The sequence below is a fragment of the Eubalaena glacialis genome, chromosome 4 (genome assembly GCF_028564815.1).
Source record: "Eubalaena glacialis isolate mEubGla1 chromosome 4, mEubGla1.1.hap2.+ XY, whole genome shotgun sequence".
NCBI lineage: Eukaryota > Metazoa > Chordata > Mammalia > Artiodactyla > Balaenidae > Eubalaena > Eubalaena glacialis.
The window spans coordinates 52380159-52407416 of record NC_083719.1 but is presented as its reverse complement, the minus strand read 5'-3'; the positions used below and the strand labels follow the sequence as shown (position 1 = coordinate 52407416).

The 27258-nt window shown below is 38.0% G+C and overlaps 1 protein-coding gene across 3 annotated transcripts in view; it reads right to left on the bottom strand.

Annotated features, from left to right (window-relative positions):
- Positions 1-27258, bottom strand: part of NLN (neurolysin) — a 95206-nt gene that overhangs the window by 402 nt on the left and 67546 nt on the right. For all 3 annotated transcript variants that reach the window (XM_061187861.1, XM_061187863.1, XM_061187862.1), the window contains 4 exons: positions 22284-22485; positions 11883-12069; positions 11220-11348; positions 9868-10004 (listed from right to left, as the gene is read on the bottom strand). In XM_061187861.1, the coding sequence (XP_061043844.1) occupies positions 9868-10004; positions 11220-11348; positions 11883-12069; positions 22284-22485 (655 nt within the window). The remainder of the gene's footprint in view (positions 1-9867; positions 10005-11219; positions 11349-11882; positions 12070-22283; positions 22486-27258) is intronic.

Genomic DNA, 27258 nt, shown 5'->3' with positions numbered 1-27258 from the left:
TCAGCTTTGTCTGGATGTTCCCCCTCACCTAGACTGCAGCTCTGTATTATTTATTTACTTTGGTAGCTAAGAGATCTGGAGCTTAGACCTTGGTCTTCCACACTTCCCTTTATTGCTGTCTTGTCTCCTTAGACTCTTAGCAGCATGCTGACTATGTGAGCAAACAGACAAACAAAAAATAGCCAAATGGAAGATAGAACAGGCTCCTATTTGCCACCCCATCCCAAATGCGATTTCAAAAGGGTTAGTAAAGCAAGTGTTCAATTAGGCTACAAACAGGGGTTCAGTATACCTGGAAACAGTAGCCCAGCTACTGTCAAAATGGCTTCTGCTATATTTTTATGAGGGGCTCATTAAAAAAACCCTTTTTCCTTATGGATGGGGGTAAGGCAACAGCACATGTCCCATGGTGTAGGGTAGGACATTTCTGTGGGCCCAGCATGGGGAAGGAGGACCTTTGTAAAGTTTTCTTTGGGGACAAGGTCTGGAATTTTAAAACACATCATAGTTCCTCTGCCTTTATTCACACATATACATGAGCAGATAAAGCAAAAGAAAACAACTGTAATTCAGTATCAGCATTATTCAATATTTTCACCGTCCTTTTAGGAAAGAAAGGCAAGACAATTCAGTGAAGCCTAATTCTAAAACTACGCATAAAATAGTTCACAGAGTAACACTCAAATTTATATCCATTATATCATTTGAACAATCACTAATAGTCTCTCCAAGTACATAAATAGCTTGAGAATTTCTGGAGACAAAAGTAATCTCATTTTTGATTTATGACAATGATTCTGCTTGGTACAACCATCAGAGATAAGTCTAGTCAAACTGTTAAGGAAAATAAAATGTTGATGAATGAAATCCACCAGGTTAGATACAAACCTACTTAATGTTTTACAAGGGTTGTAAAATCAAAACTTTCCGGGTTATCTTTTAGTAATAAACAGAAATAATCTTCAACTTATTAATGATCTACAGGCGAAGAGCTAACTTCACAGATGGGCCTTCATCAGGAGTAAACAATTAGTCAAAGTTACTTCTTATAAACTCTAGAGAGCACTGTCCAGTAGAAATATAATGTGGTACATATATATCTTTAAATGTTCTAGTAATTGCATTAAAAAAGGGAGGAAAATAGGTAAAAGTAATTTTAATGAAATATTTTATTTAAACCAGTATACCTATAATGTTATCATTTCAACATGTATCAATATAGACTGCTATTGAGATTTATTTTTTGTGGTATGTCTTCAAAATCTAGTGTGTTTTTTACATTTACAGCACATCTCAATTCAATTCTTCAGAAGCACTGGCCACATTTCAATGGCTCAGTAGCTACATGTGGCTATTATACAGGTCTGGGGCCTAGCGAGTAGCAATCTTGTTGCCTTATTTACAAGCTTTGAGTAAATTTTCTTAAAAAGTGCGGGCCTGTAATCACTGATATTGGACTTTCTGAAAACCCTGGTAATGACAGTTTAGCGCTAGATCTAATTTTGTTTAGAAAAAAAAAAAAAAGATGTGTCATTTCTTGCTTGGTCTGCATCAATTAATTACTGTTAGAGTAGCGATATAGAACCTAAAATATGAGTGTTGGCTATTCTCATCATAGACTTTATTATTCTAAGAAGTAGATCAGAGCTCTTGAGCCCAACACAGCTTACCCCGCTTCCCTTTCTTTCATTGCCCAATGTGTCTAAATTTGACCAGTGTTAGATTAGTGGGTGGGGTAAGGAAGGGCAGTTATCTCTGGACAAAGCAGTATAGGAAGAACTTAGAAAATGTGAATTAAATTGATCTGAATGATAAAAATATTTTAAACCACTTATTACGGAAAAATTAATAGTAGAGAGAACAGTATAGTGAACCCTCTTGTACATATCATGTAACCTCAATTATTAATATTTACCTGCAGAAATTCTTAATGCTCAAGATCTGAGTCTTTTATTTATTAAAAAGACATACTTCATTGCACAAATATTATAGGAACAGTAATGAAAATTTAAATAAAGTAAAAAAAAATTATCACCAAAATGTGGACATCTGCCAGAATATTCTCATTTTGTACAGAGAACTGTAGATGTTGGTAGTAAAGAAAAGCAAGCGTTAGAGGAGCTGCATGTTGCAGTGAAGAGCCAGCTCATGCCTCCTCTGCCGTAAAATCACTGTGGAGCAGGGCACCGTTTGGTCTCACAATATGTGGCTCAAGGCAGTGCAAGTCCTCCCCTGTTTATAGCTCCAAACAAGTTGATTCAATTTCCTGAATTACAGAGCAATCGTCTTTTAATAGTTTCATTTCCTTTGCAATGAAGTTTGGAGGAGAGTTTAAGAGTCATTTTGGTAATCGGATCTTGCTTTTCTTTAAAAAAAAAAAAAAAAAGTTAAGCAAATTTGTGTGTTAGGAAGGTACCGGCTTCTCTGGGCGAGAGAACACTGTTTGGGAGACATATGCCACAGGTAGAAGGAGTCTTTGCTGTGAATTGTTCTACTCTGTTTATATAATTAAGGAACTGTAACGCTGAGCAAAGCAGGAAGAGAAGCTCTAAGGCAACCACTAAAAGTTTTCATGCTAAAAAAATCGTTCAGGGGGATCTGCATAGCGCAGGAGCTCCTCTTAGTTCAGGGAAGGAAAATCAGCAGCAGTCACCTCTGTGGTTTTTACTCCTGGAAGGTTAACATGTATCTTTTGGCAACTGTGCAAGTCCTCTCTAACACTGATGTCTTCTTTCCTTCTTTTCTCTTTATCTATTTATTTATTTTTATCTACTTATTTTTAAAATTTTATTTATTTTTGGCTGTGTTGGGTCTTTGTTGCTGCGCGCCGGCTTTCTCTAGTTGTGGCGAGCGGAGGCTACTCTTCGTTGTGGTGTGCGGGCTTCTCCTTGCGGTGGCTTCTCTTGTTTCGGAGCACGGGCTCTAGGTGTGTGGGCTTCAGTAGTTGTGGCATGTGGACTCAGTAGTTGTGGCTCGCGGGCTCTAGAGCGCAGGTTCAGTAGTTGTGGCGCATGGGCTTAGCTGCTCCACGGCATGTGGGATCTTCCCGGACCAGGGCTCGAACCTGTGTCTCCTGCATTGGCAGGAGGATTCTTAACCACTGTGCCACCAGGGAAGTCCCTCTTTTTCTTTTTTTAAACATGTTCAGATGATTGATTGATTGATTGATTGATTGATTGCCATGCCATGCAGCAATGTGGGGTCTTAGTTCCCTGACCAGGGATCGAACCTGTGCCCCCTGCAGTGGAAGCATGGAGTCCTAACAACTAGACTGCCAGGAAATTCCCCAACACTGATGTTTTCTAAAGCAGGATCAGGAGTTTTGGAGTCAGGCCCAGGTTTGAATCTCAGCTTCATCCTCAGCTATGTGGCCTTGGGCCTTGGTTTCCTTACCTGTAAAGTGGGAATATGCCTACCTCCCTCAGTGTATGAGGAATTAGAGGAGATGATTTTAGTACCTTGCCTGCTCCCTAGAATCATTCCTGCCATATGGTGGTATTCAATAAACCTGAGTAGTCATCCATCCCTCCTTTCATATCCCTTCTCCTCACACCGCCCCTAAGTTCAGTCACTTATACACAGTCAGGGAAACAAATGCATTCGTGTTTTCAGCATTTCCTTAAAATTAGTTCTGTCTCCTAATAAAGCTAGAAAAAAGCACAAGAGATTTCATCTCCACTATTAGTATAAAATAGAATATATAGTTCAGTAGGAATACTAAGAAGAGACAAGGCACTCATTTTATGCAAGAATCTATGCCCTTTATTTGAGGTAATATTTTAAGAGCAATCATAATTATCCGAATGAAGGACACCCATCATCTACCAACAATGAGAACACATAAATTGGGAAACAGGTTGGGTCTCCTGCCATCTCTGGCTTCTCTGAAGGAGCACATGCAAGCTCCCACAGCCTTCGAACCCTCCCTTCTTTCTCCTTCCTCTTGTGACAGACAGGGAGTGGAGCCAGGTATCTCCTTCCTACACTGAGTAACAAGCAACAGGGCAGAAAGCATCCGCCCAAGGACAGGTGATGACGATCAGGCACCTCCCAGCCTCACCAGCTTGCTTTTAAAGTGGACTTTGAAACCTCTCCTTCCGCAACTCATCTGTAAACTCCTTTCCAACAGCACATACTTTGTTTTTTATGAGTGAGGGTGGGGAGGTTGAGGGCAGAAAAAGAATACCCTTGACAACATACAGGAAGGAGGGAGACAGTGAAAGATTGGTGGTGATGGAAACAAAGAATGGTGGTAGGACTCTTCCCTTGAGTGAAAGAGGTCTTCTGGAAACCTTAAGCGAAGTTTCAATTTGTGAGGATGGAAGAATAAATAATTATGGGGAGGGAGGAGATCTGGACAAAAAAGGCACCCCGGGAAGTCGTGTGTAGTAGGGGGACAGACGAGTGGAAGCAGCTGGAGCAACTACCAGTTGGGCCCAATAATAGTTAAATGTTCTGAAGCAGAGGACGAACACCAAGATGAACAAAACAGTTCCTATTACAAGAGCCTTATGATCTAGGAGGTGAGATAAAGAAATAGACAATTAACAAGGCAGATTATTAGAGCTCTAAGAGAAACACAAAGAAGGGCTGTAGGAACACAAAAAGGAAGAAAAACTGCTTCCAGCTGGTTGGGATTCAAGGCTTAGAAGGTCTGGCATTGTAAATATTCAAGAAGTAGGTTGGAAATCAATCCCATTTCCTTCCTTTGTCCCTTAAATCAGGCAAAATTTAATGCTGTTAGAAAAGGTTGAAGTGTAAGAAAAATCAGCTTTGGGGTGGTAGACCGGGGAGCTGAAGCAGAATTTAATCCATTTGTAAGGACCGTCAGGAGAGGAATTTCATATTCTCTCTTAGCGACATATTATAGAAGGAATTGGTCCTAGGATTCTGTTTGAAGAGTCCTGGAATACTTAGCTTTATAAAATACTTTCTGTCAGGTAATTCTTTTCCTTATTTAACCAAGATTCTTCCTATGTTTCTGTGTCTGTTATTGAATGTAAGATCTAGCTCCTTCCATATGGCATTGTGGATAGTTACACTTAACTGTCTTGACTTTCTCAGTATTCCTTTCTGCATGTGATACTTGCTTGTATTTCTTCTTCACTGATGGAAAAAAACAAAGCTTAGCAATTACTCTAAATGCAGAAGAGGAGGAACATCATTCTAGCTTAACAATATCATTGCCTTTGAATCCACAGTGTCTATTACCTTTTAGGAAAATTTCCCACAATGAAGTTGCCTTATAAAAAGAAATGGCCTGGGCTTCCCTACTGGTGCAGTGGTTAAGAATCCACCTGCCAGTGCAGGGGACACGGGTTCGAGCCCTGGTCCGGGAAGATCCCACATGCTGCAGAGCAACTAAGCCCGTGAGCCACAACTACTGAGCCTGCGCTCTAGAGCCCACAAGCCACAGCCACTGAAGCCTGTGTGCCACAACTACTGAAGCCTGCGCTCCTAGAGACTGTGCTCCACAAGAGAAGCCACCACAATGAGAAGCCTGCACACCGCAACGAAGAGTAGCCCCTGATTGCTGCAACTAGAGAAAGCCCGCCCGCAGCAACGAAGACCCAACGCAGACAAAAATAATTAATTAATTAATTAATTAATTTTTAAAAAAAGAGAAAAAAAGAAATGGCCCTAGTTAAAATGCCCTCATTCTTTCAACACTACAATTAGCTGCTAGATTTTGAAACTACATTTGGCAACCTTAAAGTGCTCCTGAAAGAGCTAGAGTTTGCTGGAAAAGTGTTACTCCCAAGCAGCTCCCTTCCATAATTATTTAAGAGATGAGTTGGAAAAGTAAAAGGTATGTCTGTTGAGACAACTTCTCCATGTTTACTAGAAAAGAAGGCTTTAGGTAATATTTAACAAACTAATTAAACAGTCAAGATGTTACACCTATTTACTATGAAGAACATAGAAAATTACAGATAAAACCAGAGGTAGCAAACTTTTAGGCTATTACAGGTAAGTGGCCAGTTCTAACACTTTGATAGAGGCCATTGAAACAATAAAAACGATTGTACTGTAAAATATTCTATTGCTAACATTTGATATTCAGAAGCCTGCAGGTTTGTATTTGACCCTTCCCATTACTGTTTTCCCAGTGAGTAGCACACTTTCTACAGTTCTGCTTGTTAAGATCTGAAATGGTTCTCAACCAGACCCTGGGATTTACAGGATGGTAAGAGGTTACAGAAGGAGGGCCTGGAGGTGTTCTTTTGTCCATACTAATGACCATGAACAATAATGTCAACAATACATCTTTCAGCCCCCAGCCTCTCTAGAGCTGGGGACTAAGAACAGCAGGCACTGACTCCTTGAAGGGGCATCCTGCTATCTTCTCAAAATGCTCCAAATATACACTAGGGAGTGTGCGGGGCCTTGAGACAACAAAGTCTGCATGATATATTGTGACTGCTCTGATTCCCATGACTTCAGATCAAATTCAGTATTTCTTTATACCACAAAAATTCTTTCCCTTCATCACAACATAGTTGTAATAATGACTGAAGTTTTTTGTAGAACAGGATGGTTATTCCAAAGTGTTAATTTTAAATAAATGGATATTTGAATTGTGTAAATTGGGTGTTATTTCAGAGCAAACATTTGTAAAAATAAAAAAAATTAAAACAAAACCAAACAAGCAGTACACTGTAGGAGGGAATAGAATGGCTATTTAAAAAGCTGTTCCTGGGCTTCTCTGGTGGTGCAGTGGTTAAGAATCCACCTGCCATGCAGGAGACACGGGTTCAAGCCCTGGTCCGGGAAGATCCCGCATGCCACGGAGCAACTAAGCTTGTGTACCACAACTACTGAGCCTGAGCTCTAGAGCCCGCGAGCCACAAGTACTGAAGCCCATGCGCCTAGAGCCCGTGCTCCGCAACAAGAGAAGCCACCGCAATGAGAAGCCTGCACACTACAACGAAGAGTAGCCCCCGCTCGCCACAACTAGAGAAAGCCCACGCACAGCAACGAAGACCCAACGCAGCCAAAAATAAATAAATAAATTAATTAATTAAAAAATTAAAAAATAAAAAATAAAAAGCTATTCCTGTAACTGCCACTGCAGTGAAGAGCGTGAGGGTGGGTGCAATGGGATTCTCCTTGGCCACTGGAGCCAGACTCACTATTGCTGTGACAGCAGGGGAGCAAGAAATGACATGATAGTCCAGAGTATTTAATAGGAAGGAAAAAAGAAGGGATTAAAGCCAGCTTCCTGGCATAAGATGAGTAATAATACATAGTACAGCTGAATTCAGAATTTTAGTAAAACTGAAAACTGTTTTTAACATCACAAGGCAACAACTCCAAGTTGTAGGGAATCTTGCTTTCTCCACATTCAACCCAGCCCTTTTGTCTGAATTAAGAGTAGCCTGGCTGCCTGCCAAGCTGTGAAGCCTGAGAAAAAAGGAGGTACATAGAAGCATAATGGCAGGGATCGCTCCTGCTGGACCTGCAAATTCCTTGGGATCCACTGGGATCAGTACTTTGGCTGTTACCTTGACAGCTGGAAGAGGAGAGGAGACAGTGGAGGCTCCTGGGGATGTGGTCATGTGAGCGGACCAGGGGCGGTGAAAGAGGTGCTGTAGCAATTATGCCAGGAAGCCTCGCCAACTACTAAGAGTGAGTGGAGGTCATAATTGTATCTCTGCATATCTGGACCTTGTGTCTCTCTAAACATTGTTTTCTGATTTCTACAATAATTCATGCTCTATGTAAAAATATGAAAAAGCTCCATAAAAAGTACAGAAAAATATTTAATACTCAGAAACTTACCACTCAAAGATAACAATTGACAACATTTTGATGTACTTTTTTTTCTGAATGTATATTTTAAAATCAAAATTTGCATTCTATGGTGTAAAATATTTTATAACCTGATTTTTTTCATTTTGTATAATAGTTATATTAAACATTCCAGACACAAGAAAAAGCTTATTGAAACCCTTACCCCATGCCCAAGTTCACTCTTTTGTTCACAGAATGGAAAGATCACTTCTGATTTCGATGATCTGGAAGATTTCATTTGAATAGGGCCTTTATGAATGGTACGATTTTGGAGAGGCATAGACAAGGAAGGCATACGTTTTAGGTGGAAGAAGTACAATGAATAAATTTGTGAAGGAGGAAAGACGCAAGGGAACATACAAATTTGGCTGACACACTGGGAGTTCTGGGAAGTGCAGAGGGATTTGTTTGCAAAGCTAAGGGCTGTGACAAAGAGAGGAATACCAAGAAGCAGAAAGTAAAACAAAAGGTAGATGAGGGTTTTTGGGAGTTGGCTATTGGATCATCAGTGGTAGGTAACTCTGGAGGGAGGGTAACTTTCCAGTTCAGTTGGTGGAGGCAAAAGCCAGGAAACAGAGGTTTGCAGAAACTGTTTCTTACACCAAGAGAGTAGGCTGTGAAAGGAAGAACAACTGAGTAGTAGCACTGAGATTATCAGAGTCAGTGGTAAGTTTTTTTCCTGAGATGGCAAACCAGTAAGTCTTAGAATTATAGACATGTCTCCTGAGATAGGAGGAAAGAAGATAAATATTGAAGTACAGAAAGAGAAAGAAAGATGAAGGTACTCACTTTCAATAATCTTAATGTTCTTAGTACAGAGGAGAGAGCATCTGCTGAGAGAGAGAGAGAGGGTGGGGACCCCAATAAGGTAAGTAGAGCAGGACTGTGGAGTCACACTGGGGGTCCAATGCAGGTTCGACAGCGTGACTCTGCAGTGGGGCATTAAGTGGAGCCGCACGATCTTCCCCAGAAGACTGAATCCCAAGGCCACCATCTCTAAACGAGACGGTAGAGGAATCCAGGGCTGGGCACTGGCTGAAGGTCATGCAGGAGTCAGGGTATTTATGAGAACAAGTTAGTGGTTGATCGTTGTAAGTGGGGTGGCCAGGGAATGGAAGGAGACTTACAGGGACCTAACAGCCTGGGTAGGGTGGGACTGAAGATGCAGGGATTGGAAAGGTTAGTCTATAGAATGTAAGTGTCCTGGAGGTGGTGTTTTGGGGGAGAAGGGTGGGGTGAAGGGACGGTGGCCTAAATTACATCAATGTCTTTCAGTGCATATGTGTAAGGTAGTATGCAATCTAGAAACATAAAGTCTGGAGAACAAGTCAGTCGGTTGAAATAAGCACAGAGAACCTGATTTTGATAACTTGTTCTTCTAATTTCTAAATCAAACAGAAGGAAAAACACACTGGAAAATCCATCAGCCCTAGAAATAATCTGACAGCTGAGTCTTCAGCAAGAGTGGAGACTGAGGGGCTGTAACTCAGGAAGGTCTGGCTGGCAGCCACCTGGCAGTCAATTCACTGTACTCAGAAAGGAACGGCTCAGGTTAATGAAGCAGCTTAAATTACTTAAAGGCATTTAGGTTACAAACCATGCAGTAGGCGGCGCATGCCAATCACAGAAAAAAGGGTGCCTTCCACCGCAAATATATAATGAAAGTGTGTAGAGCGTATCAAAACATAGGCAGACCATTTATATCAGGAAGGAGTTTACCTTTCTTTCCCAACCTCCTATAAAACTACAACACTGTATGGCACATGTCAAAACCGGCAGCTGTAAATGCTCAAATGCATAAACAAAGCTTTGAATTTTAATTATGCAATATATTGGAATGTTAATAAGCAAGAAAATGCAGTAGGGTTTTTCTTTAACTTATAGGATTAATCACTTACACAAAGCAACTTAATGATGTATGAGGATGTGAGAAGATGCCAGACTTTAAAGTTAAAATTTGTTATCAGATCTCTTCCTCTAAAAATCTAGGTGTAATAAATATTTTTTTTACTAGGAGTTAAAGGGGAGGGGGCAACTACAGAAGTAACAAAAGGAGGAAAAAAAATACAATACCTCTGGATTCATTATCCCTTCTTCTTTAAAACAGCTGTAAAACATGTCCATGGAAAATACTTCACTCCAAAGATATCCGTAATATTGGCCATCATATCCCCCCGCCAAATGTCCAAAAGTTGCTGGCATATTTGTGCCTTTAAAGAAAGATACATTTCAATCAATGTGATGGCAAATGTTAAATAGCAGGTTCTCAGCTAGCTAAGGTTTCCCTATGGGGAGTCCAGCTGTGGGAGGAGACAGTGATAGGTCCTCACCTCTAGTACTCCTTGAGTTTATGGGTGCCGTTGGCCAAGATGTTTACAAACTTCTCTCCTATGACAGCTCCACCTCAGAGCTGGTTTTGGCCCTAAGCTCTGGAATGCCTAACAATAGTTTCAGAGGCTTTGTCCACACCTATCAGACAACTCACTCCTTTCTTATCCCTTAGACACATATGTGTCTTACAAATACTCTAATAATATTAAGCCTACTCTTTGTCACACCTATTTATATCTGAAACGTATCAGTATGGCACTTATTTGACGTTCATAATTACTGAAAAAGAATTCTTTACGTGAAGAGCTAAAAAGGTCTCACCAATTCAATCTACCTCTAGGGCTACTTTACAAAAGGATTTTGTCAAAGTGGCCTGAGGCACAAAGTTGCTGTTCAGTCTACTAGAAACAGATCACAAAAGGAAGCGAGCAGCCTGGATGAACTCAACGGACTACTCTGACCTTTAATATCGCTATAAAATGTGACTGACTCAATTAAACAACAATTTCTTTGATGGAAAAAACTCACCTTTCCAACTACGTATACACGTACAGCTACATGTTTGCTTAAAATATACAAATATAAACGTAACATAGCCTATGTCTGAGCATCTCCCACCCACTCACATGAATCTCATAAATAATACCAGTTTAGAAACTGCTAGTCAAACTGCCTTAACTGACCTCAGAAGCAGAATCAGACACAAGGTAGAAGCTTTTGCCTTTCTCTCAAACTGCCCCTTCTGGCAACATCTTACCGAAACCCTAGGGAAGTCATGGTGCATACAGGGAGGGCAGAGCCAGGCGGTGCTGCCAAACGCAGTGGCTTTCTCTGCTCTGGGGTGGAGGCCGACTGCTCACGCCTGATCACACTAAAATGCTGCAAAGCTGACGCCGCCTCCCCTTCAAGCACATTTGGACAGGATAACTCTGAGGACAGAGTATGCTGACCTGAAAGTCATGGCCTGATTTCAGAAATCAGAAACAAATTATATTAGGCAACCTGCCTGACAAACTCTACCTTCTCTGGCAGTGTTAGGAGTATACCCTGTGCTTCACAGGAAGAGTGAACTTTTAGTGATCGTATTTACGTACCTGGAGTAGCTGCAACACCTAAAATTTCTGTGCAGTATTTGGCATATTCACTTGCAGCATCCAGCGAAGTGTTGGTATGGAGAGACTGATCAACTTTGCTCAAAACAATCTGGCGTAAGGTCAGGAGACCTAATAACATAAGAATGTTGGACATGTTTTGGAGAAGAGAGAACTACGTGTTCTGACCATAGATCATAGATTTCAAAAACTGATTCCTGTAGTACTCATTGCAAAATCAGAGCAAGACATCTCATTCTATTTAAGATTTAAAAGGAGATGTATTTTTTTTTTCTTGGACATAATTTCAGGGTTCGGTATTCCAATATACTTAGCAGTCTTCCCTTCTCATATTAACACTCTGGGGGTACTATCATTACAAAAGACGAAATAAGTTCTATAGAAGAAGATGCAGCAGGCCTCTTGCCTTCTGAGATGGCCCACACTCAGTCCGTGGAGAGTGTTTCTCTCATGGCCGCTCTCACTTTCTGAGACGACCCCATGCTCTGGTGCCGCACTTGCCTTTTGAGACGGTCCACATTCTGTCTACGGAATATGTATCTCTCTAAATAAATCCACTTCTTACCTAAAAAAAAAAAAAAAAAAAGATGTCACCAATTCTCCATTAAGCAATTCTAGTTTATTTTCTAAAATTATAAGTCATACCTGTGTTGACCAGTCTAGAAGCCACAAGTTTTTCAAGCAGATCATCTGTAATAGGGCTTCCATCTTTATAATGTTTTGACAGTCTTCGGAGGGAATCAGCGTCCCACACCCAATTTTCAAGCATTTGTGATGGCACCTCTACGAAGTCAGTTTCCACATTTGTTCCACTAAATCGCGCAAAGTCGGTCTAAAAAGTAAACATAAAGGTCTTTTTTAAAAAGCACTGAATGAAAACTACATATATGATGAATTATAATTAAGACTCACCAAAACTTAAGTCAGAATCAGAGTCAACTGCTTCTTTGAATGGTTAGGATAACCTCAAATTTAAATGAAAATAAAACACAGTAGCCAAGCAGCCTGAAAAATAACCCCCAAATACCCTATATTAAACTAATATTTCATTCTTTTGAATCACAGAACACACTTGAAACAATCATTAAGAAATCATAACTGAAAAAAATCAGTCTAAGTTAAAAGAAGCCTTAAGCTTTGAAAGTAAAAATATTTTAAAAGAATTTCCCATTAGAATTCCCTGGCAGTCCAGTGGTTAAGACTCTGCACTTTCACTGCTGAGGGTGCGGGTTCGATCCCTGGTTGGGGAACTAAGATCCCACAAGCCACTCAGCGCGGCCAAAAAAACAAACAAAAAAAAACCAAAAGGAATTTCCCATTAAAAATGAAGAGATCCATAATCTAAGACAATCTCTCCCTAGCTCCCCTTTCTATTTGCACATTTTTGTTTACTCAATACATGCCTTTCTGGGGCATTCATCAGTCTATTATTTAACTACTCAAGTTTTCATCTAAATCAGTTAAAGAGTTAAATTACAATGTTACAGACAGATGCCCTCTTCATGTGTGTGGTGTTTTGTGTTCTAAACTTTATATAAGTGTTTCTAAGACAACCGTGTTGTAGAAAGCCAGAGTTGTACCTCTCAGATTGGGTAGAAGATGTTACCTTAAAACAAGAAGCCCCTTCAGTGGGATTTAGCACTATAATAGTTGGCAAGTGAGGTGAGTTAAATGCAGCTATGAGAAAAGAGAAACAACTGATATACTCAGAAGTTAAAGTACCCACTGTAAAAATAAAGGACTTATTCTGAGGGTGTGGGCTAAGTGTTAAAAAAAAAAGTTTTATTTAAAAAAGGAAAGTTTAGTAAATTGTTGAATCAGATGTTAGAAAGCTCTTGAGCAGAAAGATGGGAATTCACTAGACAGGCTGGTGTTTTTCAACCTTCACACCGTCCAGAGAACTCATGTAAAATTGCCATTGGCAGAGGAATATTTAGCATTTATCCAACTGGGTCAGCAGCAGAATGGGGGTTATTCTGTTATCTTTCCCTGAACCTCTGTCCTGTTTCCCTATTTAGACGCTTCACATCCCAGTCTTCTCTCTCTGACTTCATCATCCCTGGGGCTCTAAATGGAAGGAAGGGAAAGGAAGGGGACTTAACCACTGGAGAAGGCAGCAGACTGGTTGCCAAATCAGCAGCAAATAACCATTCTGTTTTTGGCCCAGGGCAGAGGCACAGATGTCAACGCCACCTCACATTCTGCCTTCCTCTCTTTATGAAAAAAAAAGTTTTGCTTGACTTCCTATTATAATTGTGCTGATTCTAGATATGAAGAGCTGCAACTACTGAAGGGCCAAGGGAAACTAAATTCACTAGGCACTGGAATTAGGTAACCTCTGTTTGAGGACAGATAAATAATTTTTTATCCCAATAAAAAATTCTTACAGGGAAAGAGTCAAGGGCTCCAGAAAAATGAGTATTTTGCCACTTTCTTGTATATAATCTTCTAAAAATAACTACATCTAACATTATAGATAAAATAATTTTATACAATAATTATAGTAGCCAACATCTATGGAGACTTTACTATGTCAGGCATTTTGCTAGGCTCTTTGCGTGGATTATCTGATTCAAATTCCAAAACAATTGTATAAAGCACTGTAATCTCCATTTATGAGATAAGGAAATTGAGGTATACTGAGATTAATGGTAGAACTAGGATTTTAAACCAGGTGGTCGGACTACAGAACCCCAATTTTAACCACAAATGTTATTATACCGCTCTATCTCAGAGGAAAATCAAAGAAAAAAAGGCTAAATTACAATGTGACAAATTGATGAAATCATCTTGGATCTAGTCTTATATCAAACTTGCCTTTATGTGAATAGTAAAAGCAAGGTTTCAGTGTGCTTCCTTAAAAATCTGATTTCCTCTATATACTGGAAGATTTTTCAAAGATCAAACATGAGATTGAGGTGTAAAGGCCAGCCTTTGTAACCATCTATCCTGGATTTGGGATTCTGTAATACTAACTGCATAACTTTCTAAATATTATAGTTGTAAAATAAGTAAATAAATACAAAATCACACCATCAACTATCACTGTACAATATTTTGACAAAAATATAAATTTTGTATATCCTGCTTGTGTGAACATTTTTTGGTTAGTATTTGCTGATGAGAGGGAAAATCAACCCCAAATAACAATAAAATGTATGTGCGTATTTGGTGGTGGCGGTGGTATTTCAGAACCTAGAAAAACATGAACAAATGAATAACTCATGAGTTAAAATTAAATGAGAATTAACACAATTCTGTCACGCAGAGTAGAGAAGAGAGGGCTTATTCTATCTGAAGCCACCCTGCAGTTGGGGAGAGAGCACAGTACATGAATGAACAGATCAACAATGTCTTCTAAAGAACAAAAGGAAATGTTTGCTAGGAGTAAAAGCTAAAAATAACTCTACTGCTTACTAATTTCCCGAAAGTCATGCTGTTTCTCTGTGTGCCCTTTGGGCAATACCATTTAAATATTTTCAAATGAGGAGGACAAAGAACTTACAAAATCCAAAAGCTCAATTTCCAGCAAATAACTAAATTTGAAAGTGCTAAGGAATCCACAGTCAGTCACTGTGTACGTCCACAAAGAAACCACGGGCAAGTCTTAGGATCCAGCAGCCTGATGGGGGCCTGACGTGCAAAACAGCCTGGCTGTGGAATTCCATTACTCATTGATGACCAGCCGGCAAATACCACTCCCCAGTTTTCAACTGTAGGTTCCAAAGAACCCAAGAAGTACTTTATACAGTTTTCAACACGAATAATTCAATGGTGTTGAATATAGTACCTTATGAGCATTATTGCTACAGGAAATATTTTGACAATAAAAGCCTAGAAAACAAGGTAAACTAGGTTCCTGTTTGGTTAGAAGTTCTCGAGAGGAAGAAAGTTGTCTAAAACTATGAGACTTTTCTATATTATCTTTTTAAACAGACAGTCGGATGCCTAAAATATACTCCGTTATAGATGTTTACAACAAATGACTTGATGCTACAGAGATTAATTTCTCAATTGATACAACACAGTGAGAGCTGGAGCAAAATTATATAAACTAAAGCTCAAAAAGTTATGCGAGCTTTAAAGACCAAATCCTATATGGGTTATTGTTCTAATTAAGAGACTGGTTGCTTTTAGCATTTACAAAAAGGCAGTTGCTGAAGTCAATAAGTGTACTGTGCTGAGGAAAAAGAACAGGGCTCAGGAGAGCGGACCTTGGCTGTCTGAGATGATCCCCTATTGATTTCTTAGCAGTCATTCCATGTCCCCTGTCTGATCTACCCCTAAATCCAGGGATGATGAAGTTTAAGTAACAAGGCATTGGAGAAAAAAAGTGCCACTGTCTCCTAGGCTTTGCTATAAACAGAAGGTTAAAGGTCATACTTTTAACTTCACATATACCTAGCAATCACTGGCAATGAAAATAGTAATAAAGAGAACCTGAATAACACTTTGTTAACTTTTACAACAGCCCTATAGTTCCACAGGTCGGTATTACCACCATCATTTAAGATGTGAAGCAACACATTATCTGCAGAAGATTTTTCTTTTTGGCCACGCCACACAGCTTGTGGGATCTTAGTTCCTCAACCAGGATCGAACCCGGGCCCCAGCAGTGAGAGTGCCGAGTCCTAACCACTGGACTGCCAGGGAACTCCCTGCAGAAGTCTTGAATACTGCACCTTAAATTCACATGCTTACCCCCAAACTGGCTATACGCTCCTGACTACTACTTCTTATACTAAACTACTTCTTTTTAGATGAAAACAAAAATACTATTCAAACTCAAATGCTAAGAATAACCCTATATATATGTATACCTAATTAAGAACTGTACCTCCAAAATCCAGCACATGCCCAGAAAGTTGTAGATGGTTAATTAATCTTTGTGAAATAAGTGAAGCTGTGAGGAGAATGCTTCTGTGTGAAGACCCAACCTTAAACAACTCTGAGAGAGTTCTCTTATTCTCATACTTGACCTCTTAGCTTCCCACCCAACATCACCTCTCTACTCTGTCTTCTTTCCATACTTAATCAGTATATCATTGGTATCATTTTACTTAATAATATTCTGGTTTTAATTTTTTAATTGTTACATTTCATATCCTCACACTTAACTCTAAACATTCAAGATACTGTATTTTTTGAACACCATTCTACCATATCTAGTATAACAGGTCAGACACAATAGATACTAACTCTGTTTCTAAGGAGTCAATGAAACATTTCTCTTTTAAACAGATTTTTCTAATTATTTAAAAAAAGATGCAGAAAATACAGTAATGAAATGAAAAAAAAAGTCTCCAAACAGAAATAAACAATGTGTATGCCATCACATTTGGTTTATGACTTCAGCATTTCTTCTATGTACAGGTGTCTATGTGCTTGTGTATGTATAAACAAACACACAAATATTCAAATAAAAAAAATTGGATCCTGAAAGAAATTGCTCCTAACACTGATGTTGGAAACTGTAACAGTGTGCAGGGTTGGGGGCAGGGAGTAGAGGCTACAAGGTTGTTGACAGGTCTTCAGTGTACTTCAGGACTGAGACCTAAAAGGTCAACTTACACAGAGGGAAATGTGGAACTAGATAAACTCATCATTCCACACAAGTTCACATGAGATTGATTTAGAGGGAATGCGATTTAAGAAACTGGGGAGAAAGAAGTCCATCCAACAGGAATACACACCTGGGAGCCCGAATTCAGACCCCATGACATAATGCTGTCTCCACCACAAGGATGGGGGGATGCAAAGAATGTTACAGGCAATAAAGTAGAGGGGTGAGGAGCACGGTGGTCAGATCTTGGGTGAACATTTAACCTTTCTAAGTCTCAGTTTTTTTCCACTTGGAAATGGGGGCAATAATAGTATAATAATAGAAGTAGACAGGTAAACCCACTTCAGAGAACACTGTAAGGATAAAATTAATTAATGAATGTAAGGCACTGACTATGATGCCTGGCACATGGTCAGTGCTCAGTGAATCTTGGCTGCTATCATACTTCTTGGCCTGCCCAGTTTGCCTGACCGAGCAGGATCCTGGCTCGCCTGACCAAGCCTGTCCTCGGCTTCCTCCAAGTACCTATTCCTTGGTGTTAATGCTGAAGATAAATGGACCCACATTTCTCTTCAACTAATCTTCCACCTTTGCCAATACTCTAAACTGCTCATTCTGTTGAACTCCCTGGTGGTCCAGTGGTTAGGACTCTGTGCTCTCACTGCCGAGGGCCCGGGTTCAATCCTTGGTCAGGGATCTAAGACCCCTCAAGCTGTGTGGCTCGGACAAAAAGAAAAAAAAAAAAAAGATACTTTCAAAAATAAATAAATACATAAATAAAGTGTTCATTCTGCTCCAGCTCCAGGAATCAAACTTCTAAGTAGGCAGTAATCATTAAAAGAAAACAAAAATACAAACGTGATGTTTTCCAATCACCTTCCACAGATCTTCACCCAAAAGCCATGGAGGGTAAGCATTTGTGAACTCTTTAAAATCTGAAGTGACAGTGCTTTTCCTCATGGCAGTCTTTTCCCCCGTCTCAAATTATGAACTGTATGCTACTTATTGATTTCAAAAGAGTTGAATTATATATAAGCATAGTTATAAGAACGTGTATGGCACTTTATTCTTTCCCAAGTACCTTTTCACACATTATTTAATCTCATCAGCACTCCAGGGAAGCAGATATGAGAATTGTTGTTGTTTCTTATTTTATGAATAAGAAAAAAGAGATGGCCCAAGGAGGTCAGAAAACGTGCCAAAAGTCACAAAGCCAGGCCTACAAATACACGGATGATTTTTAATCCAGTGCTCTTTACATGACACTAGGGTGCCTTCCTAACTGATAAAGGCTACATTTATTTAAAACAGCATCTAATCCACAATATTTAAAGCAGACAAGATGCTCTACTAGTCTTTAGATGAAATTAACAGATTATTTGAAATGTTAAGTTTTTCTTTCACTTTAATAAGGCTTTATTGTGATTCTCATGTGTTGCTTTAAAATAACGATCTCTAACAGTCCAAAACTCATTACTGCTCTTAATGCACAACCAACACAGAGACATCACAATGGAGGCTGTTAAGAAGCATTACTCTTCTTTTCTACAGGAAGTTCAAAAGTCCAGTGATTACTGACGCCCAAACCACAAAAAAGCCATGAAACAGGAACAGATACTAAGGATGCCACCTCCTGACTGCTATCTTCAAAATTATCTACCCTGTAGTGTAAACACAAAAATATAAGTGAAACTCATTCTCTTGAATGATGAGATAGTAGACACCTTGAACTAGTCCATCTACATGTTTGAAAACTGGATGTTCCTGCTGACATATTTAAATATTACTATGACAAGCTCTAGCAAGCTCTTCTGGTCATCAGACTTGCAAACTGCCACAGTGGAGAACTCAAACACTTGGCTGCCATATCTTAAAACCAATCTACTGAATATGTATGGCAAACTTATAAATTCACTATATATTTCTCAGATAAGTCAGAGGTATTACTGAACACAGAAACTATTAAACTCCTTTTTCACTGCCATCTACTTTAGGTCAGTACAAAAGGTTTTGAAATCATTATAAAGCTGCAAATATATGGATCTGCGTCTGTTACGTTTAAGACAAAAGCAGTGATCACTGGTTTCAAATACGTTACTTTAAAAGATCTTAAAACGTTACAGGACATTTGAAAGGATTAACAGACAAACAAGAGATTTTTCGAAGACAATGTCATTAGGTGATGACCACGCAAGGGACTGTACTAATACACTATTCATCTGTATGACACATTTCGTGTTCAAGAAGGAGGTTAGGCAAATTCTAAGAATTGAATATAATCTACTGTTTCAAGAAAGAGACATCATTCATCATCAGTATATACACTGATTCATGTATATATTCATATGTATAGTTGTCATATATATATGGTCATATATATAGTTGATTCATATATATGTGTATATATGAAACATACATGTATTTCATTCATCAGTATATATACTGATCAACAGTAAATATGCTATCAGCAGAATATCAGTATATATACTATCAACAGTATATCAGTATACATACTGATTCATATATATTCATGTGTGTAGTTCAGTCATATATATGTTTGGTCATATATATAATTATATATTCATATATAGTTCATTCATATATATATGTATATACATTTCATTCATGAGTCACAGAGCTTTAAAATGAAATAATACCAAGACAGTTATTTTCCAGTACTAAAATGAGTATTTCAAAGAATCAAAATTACTGTAAGAAATAATGAGAATAACAGAGTTGTAGAGAACTGTATCGTGAATACATGATAAGCATACAATATTAAGGTTATAAGAGGGCTGTGTTTGAACACAAGACCATGCATCAAAAGCATGGAAAACCCTATTTGAGGATCAGTATTATTTTAATAAATGTGATTAAGACACCAAATTACTTCCTCAGAAATCATTAGCTGATAATCAACATCCAAATAAAGGAGGAAACTGCTCTAACCCAGTTTTTAACTTGGAATTCAGTATGGTCTGGGCTTCAGGGGGTCGGTGTGCCCTTTGAAATTCCAGGTAGAAATCTGACTGTATAAGTGTATGCGCATTTTTCTGGAAGAGGTATCTATAGCTTAAATCATATTTTCATAGGTTCTCAGATCCAAAGAAGTTAAGATCCACTGTTCTAAAAGCAAACTATTGTTTATCTGTGTACAAATACATAACTAAGATCTTAGATAATCTAAGTAACCTAAGTCTGAAATTAAGAAAAATATTTTACTTTTCCAAATTATTCATAAAATCACTTGAGAAAAATGGAACCTAGACTTATCCTAATTAAAGGAAATGTCAGTCATAGAATGAACACTGATGGAAAATAAATATTTCAGGAACCCTATTGCTGTGAAAATAGACTTTAAAATTACCTAAGAAAGAAAATTTAGGTTATTCTGAAAGCTTTATTTTCCTTGGATTAAACAGAGAGTAGAAATGGCTATATCAGTATATTAGGATTTATTTATCTGAATAGATTCATATCGGAGTCCCCTCTGTTTTTTAAAATAAAACATGGAAACACCAGAATGTAAAGATAAAATGTTCAAAGAAGTAAATACTTTTTTTTTAACAAAAGTGATAGTAGTATTCTGGAAAAGAGTGGGTACATTTTTGGTTATTACAATGATTAGGGGCTGCTCTGGGGGTGGGATGCTGGATGTCCAGGACTGAACTGCACATGTCAAGACAATAAAATATTGTCCCCTATTCTGCATGTCATTCATATGTCCTGGTGGACATTCATATAAATGAAAAATCTATAATTAAGTGAGCCTAAAAACTAACTCCATTGCACATATTTTTACAAAATTTTTTTTGCACAGTTAAAGTTTCCAAGACTCTAACTTCTAGAATCAATCGTGTAAATCAAAGTAAGATTACTTTCTATTTGGAAGTGTCCCAAGAGATAGTCACCATTTTGGAAAATCATGTCACTATTGAGGCCTGAATGTTTGTGTCCCACCCCTAAATTCCTATGTTGACACCTAACCCCCAATGTGATGGTAGGAGGTGGGACCTTTGGGAGACGATGAAGTCATGAAGGTGAAGTCCTATGGATGGGATTAGTGCCTTATAAAAGAGATCCCAGAGAGCTCCTTTCCCCTATGTGAAGACACAGTGAGAGGGTGCTATCTCTCAACCAGAAAGCAGGTCCTCAGCAGACATCAAATCTGCCAGCACCTTGATCTTGGACTTCAGCTCCCAGAACTGTGAGAAATTTCTGTTATTTTTAAGTCACCCAATCTATGGTATTCTGTTATAGCAATCTGAACTAAGACAACTGGCTATACCATTCTTGGACTTGAATGGACAAAACAAACCACTTACGTATCAGTCTGCAGTTTTTGCTGCAAGATTCAGGGTCATTCACGTATAACCTGAATACTTCATTATGTCTTACTACACAGCCATGCCCAGGCATTACAATTTGAAAAACATAAACAAAATGCTTTCTTTTATGCAGTGAGGATATTGCATAGATTAAAAAAAATTATCTGTATAGAAAAAGACCGTTAGGGAAAAACTAGTTAAATCCAAATAAAGTGTTGAGTTTAGTTAGGAGTACTGTACCAATGCTGTTAGCTTCTTAGTTGTGGCAAATGTACTATAAGATGTTAACAGTAGGGGAAACAGGGTGAGGAGTACTGTCTTTGCAACTTTTCTGTAAATCTAAAACTATTCTGATAAAGAGGTTATTTCTAAAAAGTTCATCTTTAGAGATGCATGGAGATTTCAAATTTGGAAAACTGCCCCTTCACTTCTGTAAATATCAGTTTTTTAAACTGTTAGGCTGAACAACTGAACTAGATGTTTTCGTATGTCAACAGCGGTTAAATATTGGCATGTTCATATGGTTCATCCTAGAATAGTGTGGGCCTAGTTTACTGGATTATGTTACAAAGTTTAGAATAAATACACTTTTCATTTTTAAAAATAAAGAGAAATTAGTTGCAATCCGCTGCACACACACATTCTCTTTCTTAGTAAATTCTCCCCATGGTTATACCGTGCTATCTGCGATTTTAATTGAAGGCTAGTAAAGGAAGGTGTTACAAAATATTTATTATTAAAAAAGGAGTACAGAGTCTGGATGAATGAAAACCATTGAACTAAACAAAGCATTAATAAGCAGAAGAGACAGATTACAGCACAGTTTATCTCTGAAGCTTACACCAAATTCCTATGAGGAAAAGATTTAAAAGGAAAAAGCACAGTATTTGTAACCCTTCCTTAACGACAGTTTTCATTTTTTTTTCATAGGGTGGTATTCAATGAAGCTCTTTCATTAGTGGATCAATCTCTGAGTAAAAGTATGTTGTGAAAACATAGTAAGAAAAATTTTGTGTTTTTGCAGAAGGCCTATGAAATTTTTGAACATGTTCAGATTCCGAGAAAACATGTTAAGAAACATGTTTCTGACATCGGTGGAAAAAAAAATCTGGAAAAGCCATTAGTAGGTCTACCATAAAAAAAAAAATCACTCACCTGTGCACAAATCTGATGCATGACGTGACCAAATTCATGGAAGTAAGTCCTCACCTCATCGTGTCTCAGGAGAGAGGGACGACCTGCTAGTGGCTGTGAGAAGTTCACCACGAGGGCAGCCACAGATATCATGCGGCTCCCATCAGGTAGGAGGCAGCCAGGCTGGAGACCGAAGCAGGCTGCGTGGTTATATTTTCCTTCCCTAAGGAACCAGAATCACAGTTGGTGAGATACAAACACTCGTCTCTAGCAACAACATTGGCATGGCCTCTCTCAGTCATTTAACCATATTTGATAACAGAAGATGCTTTGAAACATTTAATTCATCTTTTACAAAGTAGGTCGATGTTTTGTTGAAATGAAACAACGAAAACTAGACAAACAAAAACCCCACTATCACTTGATATGAGTTATATTTCCAAGGTTTCTTTTGTTGAAATCTTAATATGAATTAAGAATATACACAAGCAGGGTACAGTTGAATGTCCAATTTATTGTAACAAGCTCCTGCTTTTCGTCTTCAAAGATAGACTCATTAAACACTAAATAGTGCTGAAGCAAAAGTGAAATAATGGAGTTTGACTTACTAGGTAGTTTTTCCTTAAAGTTAAAATTGATTAAAAAAAACTGATAAAAACTAAAATCCAGACAGTAATATTGTCCTCTTATCCAACGAGGGATGAATCAGTACTCATAATTAAATGAGCTCCTTTTATAAACCAGACAGGCCTTTTTTGAAACAGAATACTTTTAGTTAGCCTTGGAAAAAGCATAAATTATACTATAAAGTCATCTATTCTAGGACAATGTGATACCAGTGATGGTAGCTCTCAAAAGCTATGGGCCATTAGACTTTATTACAGGGATAGGTTTCCTCCCTTTTTCTTTGCTCATAACACGAATGTACATTCAGGTTTAGTGTGAATTTTTTAGTTTGATGTTTTGATTTGTATATCTTTTTCTGTATTATCTTTTCTTGGTGACTCATAACTGTTTTTTCCTGAAGTTATTCAGGTAAAACAAAAACAAAAACAAACTAGTCTTTTTACTGCTTCCTATTAAGATGTAGAAAGCTGAAAAGGGCATTGCTCCTATTCTTACAACAACATGCTGGACAATTTGCAAATCACAACTTTTCTTGAACCCATCAGAAAGTGAAGGTTGAAAGGCAACCAACCTACAATCTATCTAAGACAGATGCCTCCAAGGTGAAAGAGAAAAGAAGCAAGCACTTTTTTGGTTTTTTGTTTGTTTGTTTTTAACCTGGGGCAGACACTGCAGACACCAGTAAGAAAATTTTTAACAAATTGATAAAGATTGATGGTGGACCAGCAAAAATAGGGAACCACTAGGAGTTATTAGATAAGGGAAATTTTGCATCCATTTGCAGGGTCTTCTCCTTAGACCTCACTGAGTACACACAAAAAAGACAGGGGCAGGATGAGAGCTCTGAGAAAGAATCAGTGCTGATGCAAGCCTGGTGGAAGGGAGCATTGCCTAGATCCATTTCACCTCTCTCCTAGTGGACACGAGCCTTGAACTTCTCATGGAAAGGCAACAAACCCTAAGAGCACTGGTAAAAACCCACTGCCACTGGGGGGATGGTAACAGAAAAAAACACTCTACTCCTGAAGGTAGGGCAGGAAAACATCCTGGGCCCAGACCTACAGCTGAGGGTGGGGCAGTATCACTATATAGGTCTACTCCTCAGACCCAGGGTAAGACTGAACAACAGAAAAGACCCTCCCCTTTCCAGGCTAATAGGCATCCAGTAATAAACAATAGCAGTCTACTGCAGGGAGAGGAACAAGAGCATGAAAAGAGACCTGCTCTAAGGCACAGCACAAATGAACAACCTCAAACTAAGTGGAACAGACACTGAGGAAAACTCTGGCAAATAAGCTCTCATCCTAAACACATACAGGAATCTGAAGCTTTGGGTTCACTGAGGTTAACCATAGCAATAACAAGGTCCAAACCCAGCTCAACTACTAAATGGAATGAGTCAAACACTCACATTAAAGGCCTAGCAAAAGTATGTATGTGCCCACTGCCAGGTATAAAAACTATTTACCTTAGTCTTTTCTGTCTTATATAAGTGTCTGACTTAAAAAAAAATTGTAAGGCACATGGAGATGCAAGGAAAAAGGACACAATGTCAAGAGGCAAAGAGAGCAAGAAAAATAGACTCAGATATGACAAAGATGTTGGAGCTATCAGACAGAGTATTTACAATAACTTAAATGTTAAATGTTAAAGATTCTGGAGGAAAATGCACAGTCAGATGGATAATTTTGGCAGAGATGGAAACTATGAGAATAAAATGAAAATGCTAGAACTAAAAAGCACAGTAATGGGGATGAAGAATGCCTTTGATAGTCTCATTGATAGACTTCCCACAGCCAAGGGAAGAATCACTGAACCAAAGGATAGGCCAATAGAAATTACCCTAAAACACAAAGATTTTTAAAAGGGTGCCCAAAACAAAAAACAAAACAAACAAAAAACAAAACAAAGACTCAAGAGCTGCAGGACAATATCAAGTGATCTATTATATATGTAAGTGGAATTTCAGAAGGAGAATAGAGAACAGGATAGAAGAAATATTTGAAGAATAGCTGAGAATTTTCCAAAATTAGGGAACTCCCTGGTGGTCCTGCGGTTAGGATTCTGCGCTTTCACTGCCGAGGGCCTGGGTTCAATCCCTGGTTGGGGAACTAAAAGCCTGCAAGCTGCGTGGCGTGGGCCAAAAAAACCCCCCAAAAACCAAAAGAATAGCTGAGAATTTTCCAAAATTAACAACACTGAACCACAGATCCAACAAGTTCAAAGAACACCAAGGAAGACAAATACAAAGCAAACAACCAAAAAAAGAAAAAAGAAAAAAAATTATCCCATATGCCTAAGTGTATGGAACTGCTGAAAGAGAGGAACAAAGAGAAAATCTTGAAGGCAGTCAGAGGAAAAGAACACAGTACAGAACACAGTAAGAACACAAAAAAGAACACAGTAAGAATTACAGCCAATCTCTTCTCAGAAACTATGCAAGCCAGAAGACAATGGAATGCCATCTTTAAAGTACTGATAGAAAATACCTGTGAACCCAGAATTCTATAAATAGTAAAAAATATACTTCACAAAAGAAATTAAAGGAAAGACTTTCTCAAAAAAAACTGGTATATATTACCAACAAACTTTAACTACAAGAAATTTTAAAGGAAGTTCTTCAGGCAGAAGGGATGTGATACCACTCTAAACTTGTATCTACAAAGCAATTAGTGCTGAAAATATAATAAATGAAGATATATTACAATCTATTTTGAATTGCTGTGAATAATAGTTGACTAATCAATAATACTAACAATGCACTGGGTGTTAAGCATATGTGAAAATAATATGTAGGCCAACGATAGCACAAATGATAAGAAATATAATATAATATAACTTGAAGGTAGACCGTGATTAATTAAAGATATTGATATATACTTTAAACCCTCAGGCAATTTTTTAATTTAAAAATATTAAAAGGAGATGTAAATAATAAGCCAACGGTAGATACAAAAATAAATCATAAAAAAACCTATCAACCCAAAAGAAGTCAGAAAAGGGGGGAAAGTATAGATGGGACAAAAAGTAAGATGGTTATACTAAATGTAAGTTTCCTAAGCACGCCAATTAAAACATTATTAGAGTGGATAAAAAAGCAAGCACCAAGTACAGTGTCTATAAGAAACCCACTCTAAATAAAAAGACAAAGGTAAAAAGTTAAAGGATGGAAAAAGATACACTATGCAAATGCTAATCAAATGAAAGCTGAATGGCTATAGTAATAGCAAACAAACAGAACAAGGAATATTACTAAAGATAATAAGGAACATTATATAACGATAAAGGGGACAGTTCTCTAAGTAGATATAACAATTCTAAATATGTATATAACTAAAAGCAGAGCTTCAAAATATACTAAACAATTCAATATCCTGTGACAAATCATAATAGAAATGAATATAAAAAAGATTGTGTATATATATGTATAACCGAATCACTTTGCTGTACAGCAGAAATTAACACAACATTGTAAATCAACTATACTTCAATTAAAAAAAATACATGAAGCAAAAACCAACAGAACTGAAAGAAGAAATAGACAAATCACTTAGAGACTTCATTCCTTTCTCAGTAATTAATTGAACAGGCTGAGAGAATATCAGCTCAGATATAGAAAACCTGAACAACATTATTGGTCACCTTCACCTAACTGACATTTATAGAACCCTCAACCTAACAACAGAAAACAAATACTCAAGTGCACATGGAACATTTACCAAGACTAATTACATGTTGGCTGTAAATCAAAACAATTTAAAAGAATTCAGAGGATATAAAGTACATTCTCCAACAATAACAGAACCAAACTAGAAATAACAGAAGGCTAGCTGGAAAATACCCAAATATTTGGAAAGTAAAAATATACTTCTATAAATATAGTCAACTTCTCTTTGACAAAGGGGCAAAGGCACAGATAAAGACAATGGAGCACAGACACTTTTTTCAACAAATGATGCTGGAACAACTAGAAGTCCACATGCAAAAAAATGAGTCGAGACACAGACCTTACACTATTCACAAAAAATAACTCAAAAATGGATCACAGACCTAAATGCAAAATGCAAAACTACAAAATTCCTAGAATATAACATAGGAGGAAATCTAGATGACCCTGGGTTTGGCAATGACTTTTTAGATGAAACACCAAAGGCACAATCCATGAAAGAAAAAAAATCAATAAGCTGGATTTCATTAAAATGAAAATTTTCCGCTCTGAGAAAGACACTGTCAAGAAATTGATAAGACAAGCCATAGACTGTGAGGAAATATTTACAAAAGAGACATCTGATAAAAGACTGTTATCCAAAATATACAAAGAACTCTTAAAATTCACCAATAAGAAAACAAACAATCTGATTAAAAAATA